Below are 12,065 nucleotides of genomic sequence, written 5' to 3' on the forward strand. Positions count from 1 at the left end.
TAATCCCCATTTTTGCAGATGAGGTAACTGAGGCACAGAGAAGTGAAGTGACTTGCCCAAGTTCACCCAGCAGACAAGTGGCGGAGCAGAGATTAGAACCCCTTCTAATTCCTAGACCATGAGCCCATTGTGGGCTGGGACTGTCTCTCTTTGTTGCTGAATTGTACTTTCCAAGCACTTAGTGCAGTGCTCTGCACACAGTAAGAGCTCAATAAATACGACTGAATTCATTCATTCATTCATTCAATCGTATTTATTGAGCACTTACTGTGTGCAGAGCACTGGACTAAGCACTTCGGAAGTACAACTTGGCAACATAACTGAATGGATGAATGAACCCAGATCTTTCTGACTCTACCCAGCAGGCCACACTGCTTCACCGCTCACCACTAAGCCACGCTGCCTCAGAAGCAGCGTGGCTCAATGGAAAGAGCCCGGGCTTGGGAGTCAGAGGTCATGGGTTCAAATCCCGGCTCCGCCACTTGTCAGCTGTGTGACTTTGGGAAAGTCACTTGACTTCTCAGGGCCTCAGTTCCCTCATCTGTAAAATGGGGATTTAGACTGTGAGCCCCATGTGGGACAACGTGATCCCCTTCTATCCTCCTCAGCGCTTAGAACAGCGCTTCGCCCATAGTAAGTGCTTAACAAATGCCATCATTGTTATTATTTGGGTACAAGAGTCAGACCTTCGTACCTAGAGGGGATGCGGAAACACGGAGGGACGCTTGCCACATAATAATCAATCAGTCGTATTTATTGAGTGCTTACTGTGTGCAAAGCACTGTACTAAGCGCTTGAATAATAAGCGCTTAATAAATACCATACTATTATTATTCACCTTTCCCGGAGCCTGAGGCTTTTTGGATGTGGAACCACCTCCAACGGGGCTGCTACAACCAGAGCCCCGACTCTGACCTTGGCCGCTGAGCGAGTCCCCCGACCTGCAGGTGGTCGGGCGGGGGGGATTTAGCCCGCTGACCCACTCTCTGTGAGGCAGGGCCGGCCCTCGAGGAGCTAACACGCTTCAGGAAAACATTACATTCTGCTGTACGGCCTCGGGCTGATGGGTGGGCAGACAAGCAGCTGGAAAAGTGTAAGACTTTTGGGGCTGGGTCGAGGAGGGGACCCAAGCCTCTGCATTTGGGGGAGTAAACGGGGAGAGGAGCAGGAGGCCCCAGCACCTAACAAACTCGCAATAGTCCACGAGCCAGATGATGCAAGCAACAAACCCACAGTTGGGGCCCCGCGGCCTGCCAAAACCTCTTGGAATCTCTGGTACAATGTTCTCTTTAGCTCCTCCAAAACCCCAAACACCAGTGTTTGGAGAGCGGGATCCAGAAAAAGGGCCCGAAACAAGAGCACATTCATTATAAAACCGGTGTGCTCAAACTGCCAGAACCAATCTGAGGAGGCTAGGAAAGCAGGCTAAGGAAAGGTTATGCTGGTCTAATTGTCGGAGCAAAACAGACCTCGCCCACGCAGGATGCTGGCCGGGGGCAATATGGCCTGCGGGAGCTGGCAATAAATTGCCCGCGACGGCAAGCCCGTTCTCCAGCCCTTAAGGAGGCGGCCCACTTTGTCCTTGTTTTTGAAAGGTGGATGTGAGGAGGTATTGGAAATCGTGCAGTTCCCTCTACTTGGGGTTTATCCCATAAATACCCTCCCACCCTCCGGGAGATGACATTTAGACTGCCCTCATTCCCCCCTACTGTCCCCTCCACACACAAACACACACACACACACTCACACACACACGTGGCATGCAGCGGTTGGCATACACTAGCTCCAAAATCCCCAGGTGACCTGCCTCCAAAATTACCGCTTTCTGGCCAACTTCCGAGGCAGAAGATTGAGAAACAGCGAAGCCTAGTGGAAAGAGCTCGGGCCTGGGAATCGGAAGGACCTGGGTTCAAATCCCGGCCCCACCGCTTGTCTGCTGCGTGACCTTGGCCAAGTCCCCTCACTTTTCTGGGCCTCAGTTCCCTCATCTGCAAAATGGGGATTAAGACTGGAGGCCCCATGTGGGGCATGGACTGGATCCAAACTGATTAGTTTGGCTCGACCCCGGGGCTTAGTACGGTGCCTGGCACGTAATATCATCATCATCAATCGTATTTATTGAGCGCTTACTATGTGCAGAGCACTGTACTAAGCGCTTAGTAATACGTACTTAACAAACACCATTTTGTTTTGTTTTTATTTTTAAAGAAAGGCAGCAGCCCAGCTTGAGAGCTAAGCAGCGACAGATGAGCATCCCTTAGTTCTACGAGGGTGTTTTGCTAACCGAAGCTGGCACTGCCTCACTTTCCCCTGCCCGTCGCTATCGCCTCATAAGAGGGTCCTCGGCCAGCTCGGGAGCCTGCTGCCGGCTTTCAGAAAGCATGGAGGTAATGGAACTGAACGGATACTCACTGGGTGCGATGCACTGTACTAAGTGAAGACCACGAGCCCAAAAGAGATACACTCCCTGCCCACGAGGCGCTTACACTCGAATGGGAAAGACAGGCATAAAAAATATCTACAGAGTGATCAAAGGAAGTGATCGAATGCACACCTGAATATACACACAGACGTAAGTGCTGATGATGGGCAGGGAACGTAAGTAGTGTATGAGGACCAGAGACGGCTGATGGGTTTGGGGGACTTAAAAGATGCTGGGAAGGAACTGAGAAAGCTTGTTAGAGGAGGAAGGGTTATGGGAGGGCTTTGAATATGGAAGTGATTGGGGTTAGGGGGCGAGGGGGGAGCTATCTTGGGTGACAGCTTTTAACTGGCTTCTTGCCAGGAAAGATTTCTCCAACTTCACCAGCTTTTTTGATTCATTTTCCTCTCAGCTGCTTGAACAATTCTGATGCTAGATCAGGGCACTGGTCTCTGTTTTCTCCCCTGGTAGTTATTACACTGATAGCGAAACAAAGCAGAACCAAACTGGATAACTAGGAAACACACACACAAAAAAGAAGTGCTCTGAATCATTAAGCTGGATGAGCAATGGCAGTAGTAGTAATATTATTTATTAAGCAGCTACTGTGTGGGAAGCACTGTACTAAGCTTTATGGTCCACACAAGGCATGACACAAAACCAGTCCTAATAAAAATTAAAAATCAAACCACACCAAAAAAACCTGCTTAAATGTTGTTCCATTTTTGTGCAACGTGCTCATTCTAAAATATCTCTGGCCCATGGCAAAGATGATGGCCTCTTTAAATCGTAACTCAGAAGCAAATACCAAAATCCACGGCCAAAGCGTGGCAGACCTTCTTTCACTCGTGGCAGAAATCTGGGTGCAAAATTATACATTCTGTTTCCAGATTTCCATTGCACCTTAGACTTGTGTGGAGTTTTCTGTGTGTGTGTGTGTGTTTGCTTTAAAAAAAAAAACACCCCAAAATCACATTATAGCTGTACACCACTGAAAGATCAAACTGTATCTTAAATTCCCCAGGGGGTCATCTTAATCTATAACTGAGGGTACTTTGTTCAGTACTAAATCTAAGCATCAACTCTCCCCCTCTAGATTGTAAGCTCGTCGTGGGCAAGAAATGTGTCTGCCAACTCTGTTGTACTCTCCCAAGCGCTTAGTACAGTGCTCTGCCCACAGTAAGCACTCAATAAATTCCATTGATGATTAACCCTCATGTGTGATGTTCAACTAAGATGGTCCTCAGAGTCCCTCTGCGCCAATAAAAGCTTTAACTAAAAATGTACCTGCTTTTAGTCCTGTTCCGGGCCCTGAACAAAACCCCTGCCCTCGAGAAGCTTCCAACTGAACACAGGCAACATTGACAGACATCTGAAGAACACTTTAGCAACTAAATAAATTATGTGCGAGCAATGGAGGATGGTGAAGAGGGAGTCACGGAATTGGATGTTCACAGGAAGAGGTTGGGTGGAAAAATTACTAGCTCTCCTCCAATTACTTATAAAAGGCTTCACTGTAGAATGGATTCCTGAAGCCATCTGAAATATGGAAAAAAGATTGCGAGCCCTGTACTGAAATGAACTGATTATCTTGTATTTATTTATACTAATGTCTGCCCACTAGAATGTAAACTCGTTGTGTGCAGGGAATAGGTCTGTTTATTGTTGTACTGAACTCTCCCAAGAGCTTAGTATAGTGTTCTGCACACAGCAAGCGCTCAGTAGATACGACTGAATGACCGAATGAAGAATAAAAGTGCATCACAGAAGCGCTTCATACCACAATTATCATAAATCCAGAAATTCCTAAAAAAAAATCACTGAATTTCATTTTGAACCTCAACTCTAAGGTTCCCTCTTCTGTTAGTGTCTATCACCCCAGCCTATCACAAAAAGCTATATTCCTAGTAAGAAGAGAAGACCACCACTTTGCTTCTCTCCAGAAGAGAAAGGCGGAATCAGTTCCAGGATTCTTCACCCCTTTCTCGTGCCCAGGATCCCTGTTTCCACGTCCCATTTCCAGTGCGAAGGAGTGGAAGCCACCAGGAAGGTGTATCTGGGAGTTTCTGTTTACATGGTGGCAGTAATATCATAACTAGCCTCGCCCCCGGGACTTCCAAAATCGACAGGGCCAGCTGCCTGCTCACAGCCACCATCTTGGGTTCCCTGCCTTTCAGGAAAAAAAAAAAATTCTGAAGAAATCCTAAACATTATTTCCCCCAAATCCACAACCCCAATTTCCGGGTAACCTTAACTCTCTTTTTTCTTGTCAATGCCTTGGTCACTGAAAGGAAACGAAAACCCTTATTTTTTTGTGATGTTTAGAGATCCCTAGGCTTCACCTCCATCATTAAAATGGAAACGTACAATCTAATGAAATGAAAACAAACCAGAAGGATGAAAAACGAGAGCCAAAAAGATCTTCTACCTTAATTTTCTGATGGATGTGGCGCAGCGAATCTGCGGTTCCCATGTCGGCGTCCTCGGGGATGCAGACTACATCCAGCTTCATCTTGGTCTCTGGATTCAGGGACTTCTGGACTTCTTTGGTTGTAACCACGATGACCTCTACGGCACGGGAAAGAAAAGAAAATCCGCGTAAATATTAGTGGCGGGGAAGGGCCCACAGGCGGTCAGTGCAGGCGTGGACTGCTGGAGGCCTCTTGTCCCCTCACGTCTCACAGCGAAAAACCCCTCTAGGACCAAGCAAGGGGGGGACGGAGCCCCAAATTTTAACCCCACCCACCCTGCCGAGGACGGGCCAGAGCTGATGGGCCCCGTTTCCCCAAGCCCAGAGCCATCCCAGCAGCTTACAATCTAATGGCGGAGGCAGACACAGAACTGTTCTTGAGCACTGGAATCCGAATAAACCGAATGTTCAATCTACTAAAGGGGTTGCACCTCATATTCCTCCCGGCCCTACTACAGAAGGCTGGGAAAAAGGAATGGAAGGGAGTTCCTTGAGGTAGGGGAACAGGGCTATCAACTCAACTGTATTGATTTCTCCTGAGCTCCTAGTAAAGTGCTCAATAAATACCACTGACTTATTGGTTGATTGACTGAAATGGGCTTAGGAGTGAAGGAGTGTGCCAAAGTCCCACTCCACAGTCAGTCAATTGTATTTATTGAGAGCTTACTGTGTGCAGAGCATTGTCCTAAGTACTTAGGAGAGTAAATATAATAACAGACACATTTCCTGCCCATAGCGAGCCTCCAGTCTAGAAGGACTGTAAGCCCTGCTAGAGGGTCGAGAGGCCCTCGGCTGTTAGGCCTCCTACAGTGATAGATTCTCCATCACGAGGAACCTGCTTTAGATTAACATGACCCATATTTCAATGACAAGCGCTCAGCTCCAAGGGTTGGGCTGAGCTTTAAATGAACGACCAAGTAGGAGGTTTGATTTGGAATTGGAAAGGGGAGGGTTTTGCCTGCATGCTTGAGAGTCCATGACCTATTCAAATTGCTAAGTGGTCTAAGAAAATAAACTCTGTCTTTGAACATCTCCGCACATTTAAACCCACATTTAATCAGTGCCTGTGTCCAGAGCACCATGTTGAAAACAATCCAGTTCGAAGACAATCCCTGGCCTCAAGGGGTTTCTACTCTAGTGGGCGGTAAACCTTCTAGGAATGGTTCCTTTCCAAAGATTTGCAAACTTTTCCTGGCTTAAACTCCCCCTGGCAACGGACCAACTTTTGCAGACTTCCTTTATTTTTCTGTTCGTGGTTCCCCATCGCAGCTCGATATCATTTTCCCTTCCCAATCGTTTCAGGTCCTTGCCCTCGCCCCCTTCACCAATAACTGTGGGTCTTGGCTCCTTTCCCCTGAAACAGTCTCTCTTGCCCCTAATTACTGCCAGCACTTTCCGCCCCAATCTTTGATCCTCCCTGGCCCGTCGGCGTGTCCCGTGGGCATCACCTGCTCTGTGAAATTGAGTGCCCTGCAGGGGAATATTGCTTTTAAATGAAAGCGTAAGCCTGCAGTAGCAGCCAACTAAAACCGCACCTGCATCAAAACACTTCAAGAGGAGGCATCTGCCTAGCTTCACATCTGTGTGGAGGGGCCCTTGAACAAAATCAGGACAGTGAGCCCAAATATTTTTCCTTTAACAGACAACCGCAGAAAAGAGCCAAATGATCTTATTGATCTGAATAACGATTTAGGGAAATCCTTGTCCTCCTCTCCAAGGAGATGCCCCCTTGGATACTTTATTAACAGCCTCGATGAAAACACGAATTTCTCAACTTCTATCTTTCCTTTTAACTCATCAGATTCTGAATCACCATTGCTGGAGGGCTCTATCGGGATTTTCAGATCTTTCCGGCAACACAATACAGCTGGTTCTACTGGAACGTGAGAACTGCTTTTGATGGCCCTTTTGTGGAGGAGAAATTACATTTTAGTACTTTCCCCCTTGATAGACACCGGGCAAATGGGCATGACCACTTCTTCCAAGACCGCACCGTCTTAGCCTGACAAGTGAGCGTTGTCAGAGGAAGATTCCCTAATTCCTCAATGGTGTTCTCCCCCAAACGTGCAATGAAAACATGCAGAACTGACCACGCTGCTCGCTCTCCTTGAAGAAAACGAATTAGTTTGAAGCAAACCTCTAAACACCGCTGCCAAAACTGGGTGTCTCCTCCACACCACGCCATCCAATTGACACCTTCAAAGCATCGTATGACGCTTCAAGCGGCCCAGTTTAGAAGCCAGCATCACAATGCTGGCAGAGCGCGATCTTACTTGAGCCCGGATATTTTATTACAGAGGTTCAAACCACTCCAGACTTTTATGACGGTACCTTACGGCCGCGACTCACCTTCAAATCCGACTCGTTCGAGCAGGTTGAGCGGGTACCAGATTAAAGGTTTATTGCCCACTGGAAGCAGGGGTTTGGGGATACTGGAAGTCAAGTCCATCATCCGAGACCCTCCTCCGACTGCCATCACCACGGCTTGAAACTCCATCTTTACTCTGAAAATGCAGAGTGGTGGTGTCAGATAGCAGTCACAGCCTCCAAGAAATCAATAAACCCTACAAAAATTCTGTGCTGTGGGAAAGTTAAAAGAAAAAAAACCAATGAAAACAGACTGCAATCCACTACAACCCAATCCTACTTTCATTTTGGCTATCGATGCTGACGTCACTGAGCGTCATCTCTAGGATATTGGTAACAGTGGCTTTAGTGCCAATCTCTGCACAGAGAAAGCACTCGATAAATACTAATTTATTGAAGGGTGAAGGGGACGGCTTGAAATTTTTCAGGTCAACAAAAAGGCATAGGCCCAGACTGTATTTAACAGTCTGGGTAATGATAACCAAAACTTGGAATGGGTCTAAATCTATTCAGAACACAGATGTGACTCAAATGTTAAAATAATATAGCTATTCTTCATCGCAAACATGAATAGCGTTTCTTCATCAAAACTGTACATTTAATAACATTCCTGCATTGTGTCTTCCTTTCACCTTCTCATACTGAGCCCTTGATGAATAAGTTCTTATTGCTTGAAAAATATGGAAAAGGGTAAACGTTTATAGATGAAAAGTAAAATGGGAGATACTTCCATAGACCTTGGAATGCTTAAGAACACTGACAAGCCACTGAAAACAATCCTGGAAAAATGCAAAGCATTTAAGAAGGCAGGAGTCTCCATCGATCAACTCTTTCAGCTATAAGTCAGTCAAACAATCAGGAGTATTTACTGAGCATCTCTGTGTGCAATGTATTAAGTGCTTAAAGGAGTGCACTAGAATTAGCAGATCCGATCCCTTATAGTTCCCCCTCCTACTTGAGACTGTGAACCCCTTGTGGGACAGGGACTGTATCCAACCTATTCACTTGAATCTACCATAGCGCTCAGAACAGTGTTTGACACATAGTAAGCGCTTAACAAGTACCACAAAAAATAGCGTAGTGGAGGATACAGACACCAAAATGAACTACAGGTCCGAGGACGTAACAGAATATAAGGATATTCACAGAAAGCTTATGAGGAGGTTTAAGTACTTGGGTGCTCAGATGGTGTGGAAACGCTGAATTAGCATTTGGGGTGGGGGGATTAGAAAATCGTCAGGGAAGGCTTCCTGGAGGAAATAGGATTTCCTCGTGGCTCAGTGGAAAGAGCATGGGCTTTGGAGTCAAAGGTCATGAGTTCAAATTCCAGCTCTGCCAACTATCAGCTGTGTGACTTTGGGAACATCATTTCATTTCTCTGTGCCTCAGTTACCTCTTCGGTAAAATGGGGATTAAGACTGTGAGCCCCCCGTGGGACAACCTGATCGCCTTGTAACCTCCCCAGGGCTTAGAACAGTGCTTGGCACATAGTAAGCGCTTAATAAATGCCATCATTATTATCATAGGATTTCAGAAGGGCTTTGAAGATCAGGAGAGCAGCCTGTTGAATGTGAAGGGGGAAACTGCTCCAGGGGGAGGGGAGGTTGTGGGTAGGAGGTTGGTGGTGGGAGAGATGTGACTGAGGCAAAGTAAGTTAGCTTGATATGTTCGAAGCGAGTGAGCCGGGACGCAGTGGGAGAAGACAGTGGATAAGAAGTGGGGAGAGATAGAGCTAATTGAATTCCCTAAAGCCAATGCCCAAGAATTTCTCTTTGACGTGAAATGGAACGGGTCACTCGTTAGAAACTGTATCCTCCTAGAATGAGTCTCTAGAAGGCAGGAGCCCTAACGAACACGGCCTGATTTCGTGGTCTAGTGCCGAAGCACCGGTGAACTACAAATACATGAAAAACACTGCTCTCCACCCTCCCTTGATGTAGCCAGGACCCAGTGATATCGAGAACCCTGTCTGTAATTTAAAGTCCATCTTCCCTGCTAGACTGTAAGCTCTTTGAGGGTAGGGAGCGTCTCTTCTAAATCTACTGCCCTTTCCCGGGGCCTAGAAAAATGTTCTGCACACTATAGGTGTTTGATAAATGTCACTGATTGAGGACTGGGGAGACACGTGCAGGTTGGAGTTTTAGAAAGCTGATCCGGGAAGCAGACTGGAGAGTGGCGAGATGGGACACAGGGATATCAACGAGGAAGCTGAGGCAGTAGTAAAGTTGGGAAATGACAAGCGCCTCGACCAGCGTGGCTGCAGTTTGGACGGAGAGGAAAGGGAGGAAAAAACAGCGTGATTTTGTGACAGACTGAATGAGGGACTGAGACAGAGGGAGGAGTCACAGTGAAAGGCTTCAGAGACGGGAGAATGGTGCTGCTGTCAACTGTGATGGAAAAGTTTGGTGAAAGTGAGGATTTGGGAGGGAAATAAAGGGTTTTGGACATCGTGAATTTGAGAATTTCGGTGGGATGCCCATGTAGAGACGGACTTGAGGCCAGAGATTTGAGATTGAGAGGAGAGTTTGGGGTGCAAGGAGCAGCTTTTGAAAGCAGGTGGAAAGTAACAATACTAACCGCACGGATCTAGGCCTGGGAACGATATTGTACGGAAACTAATCCTTATAATCTGTACATCAGTTGAAGATACTGAGACAGTTAAAGCCCCTGAACTATTACACACTCCCAATGGTTAACAAAACTGATCATTCCTTGTATCAGAGGTATCAGTGGCTCCTCCCTGAAACTGTAAATAACAGTTCTTATAAGAAGCACTCACAATAACTATTAATCCTCTTAAATTATTCTCTCCATCAACCAATTTCTAGTTCTACCACATAGAGATGATGCCTTGCGATGGTAGCTCATTCTTTTTAGCACCGTGTGAAGGCGTATACATGACGAATGTACAGTGAGGTAATGGATTCAGGAGCAATATGGACTAGAGGGTAGAGAAAGGGCCTAGGAATCAGAAGGACCTGGGTTCTAATCCCACCTGCCACCTGTCGCTGTCAGATCTTGGGTAAGTCACTTCACTTCTCTGTGGTATTTGTTAAACGCTTACTATGTGCAAAGCACTGTTCTAAGCGCTGGGGTAGATACAAGTTGATCAGGTTGTCCTACGTGGGGCTCAGTCTTCACTACCATTTTCCAGATGAGGGAACTGAGGCCCAGAGAAGTGAGGTGACTTGCCCAAAGTCACACAGCAGATAAGTTGTACATATTTACTATTCTATTTATTTTATTTTAATATGTTTTGTTTTGTTGTCTGTCTCCCCCTTCTAGACTGTGAGCCCGCTGTTGTGTAGGGACCGTCTCTATATGTTAATTATAATAATAATGGCATTTAGTAAGTGCTTACTATGTGCAAAGCACTGTTCTAAGCGCTAGGGAGGATACAAAGTAATCAGGTTGTCCCACAGGGGGCTCACAGTCTTCATCCCCATTTTACAGATGAGGTAACTGAGGTACAGAGAAGTTAAGTGACTTGCCCAAAGTCACTCTGCACACAGGAAGCGCTCAATAAATACGATTGAATGAATGAATCCCCCCCACCTTACCTCCTTCCCCTCCCCACACCGCCTGTATATATGTTTGTAAGTATTTATTACTCCATTTATTTATTTATTTAATTTGTACATATTTATTCTATTTATTTTATCTTGTTAATACGTTTTGTTTTGTTGTCTGTCTCCCCCTTCTAGACTGTCAGCCTGCTGTCGGGTAGGGACCATCTCTAGATGTTGCCGACTTGGACTTCCCAAGCGCTTAGTCCAGTGCTCTGCACACAGGAAGTGCTCAATAAATATGATTGAATGAAGGAATCCCCCCACCTTACCTCCTTCCCCTCCCCACACCACCTGTATACATGTATATGTTTGTACGTATTTATTACTCTATTTATTTTATTTGTACATATCTATTCTATTTATTTTATTTTGTTAATATGTTTTGTTTTGTTCTCTGTCCCCCCCCTTCTAGACTGTGAGCCCACTGTTGGGTAGAGACCGTCCCTAGATGTCACCAACTTGGACTTCCCAAGCGCTTAGTCCAGTGCTCTGCACACAGGAAGCGCTCAATAAATAGGATTGAATGAATGTTGGGTAGGGACTGTCTCTAGATGTTGCCAACTTGGACTTCCCAAGCGCTTACTACAGTGCTCTGCACACAGGAAGCGCTCAATAAATACGACTGAATGAGTGTTGGGTAGGGACCGTCTCTAGATGTTGCCAACTTGGACTTCCCAAGCGCTTAGTCCAGTGCTCTGCACACAGGAAGCGCTCAATAAATACGACTGAATGAATGAATGCAGAGCACTGGCCTAAGCGCTTGATATATATACATGCAATATAGAGAGAGAGAAGCAGCGTGGCTCAGTGGAAAAGAGCCCGGGCTTTGGAGTCGGGGGTCGTGGGTTCAAATCCCGGCTCTGCCAATTGTCACCTGTGTGACTTTGGGCGAGTCACTTCACTTCTCTGGGCCTCAGCTCCCTCATCTGTAAAATGGGGATGAAGACTGTGAGCCCCTCGTGGGACAACCTGATCACCCTGTAACCTCTCCACTGCTTAGAACAGTGCTTTGTACATAGTAAGCGCTTAATAAATGCCATTATTATTATTATATATTAAATACATATATACAGGTCTCCCCCAGCGCTTAAAGCAGTGCTTGGCACATAGTAAGCACACTAAGTAAGTCTAGTAAGTTAGAGAAGCAGCGTGGCTCACTGGAAAGAGCCCGGGCTTTGGACTCAGAGGTCACGGGTTCGAATCCCAGCTCCACTACATGTCTGCTGTGTGACCTTGG

At 46.4% G+C, this 12,065-nt stretch overlaps 1 protein-coding gene across 2 annotated transcripts in view; it reads right to left on the bottom strand.

Annotated features, from left to right (window-relative positions):
* Positions 1 to 12,065, bottom strand: part of EIF2B3 (eukaryotic translation initiation factor 2B subunit gamma) — a 179,187-nt gene that overhangs the window by 166,675 nt on the left and 447 nt on the right. Inside the window, exons 2-3 of one of the 2 annotated variants that reach the window (XM_038759945.1) lie at positions 7,242 to 7,396; positions 4,851 to 4,990 (exon numbers count right to left, since the gene is read on the bottom strand). In XM_038759945.1, coding sequence (XP_038615873.1) covers positions 4,851 to 4,990; positions 7,242 to 7,389 — 288 coding nt within the window. In that variant the 5' untranslated portion in view covers positions 7,390 to 7,396. Of the gene's footprint in view, positions 1 to 4,850; positions 4,991 to 7,241; positions 7,473 to 12,065 lie in introns of both variants that reach the window. The other variant, XM_038759946.1, reaches the window with a different exon arrangement.

This window comes from Tachyglossus aculeatus, chromosome 18 (genome assembly GCF_015852505.1).
Source record: "Tachyglossus aculeatus isolate mTacAcu1 chromosome 18, mTacAcu1.pri, whole genome shotgun sequence".
NCBI lineage: Eukaryota > Metazoa > Chordata > Mammalia > Monotremata > Tachyglossidae > Tachyglossus > Tachyglossus aculeatus.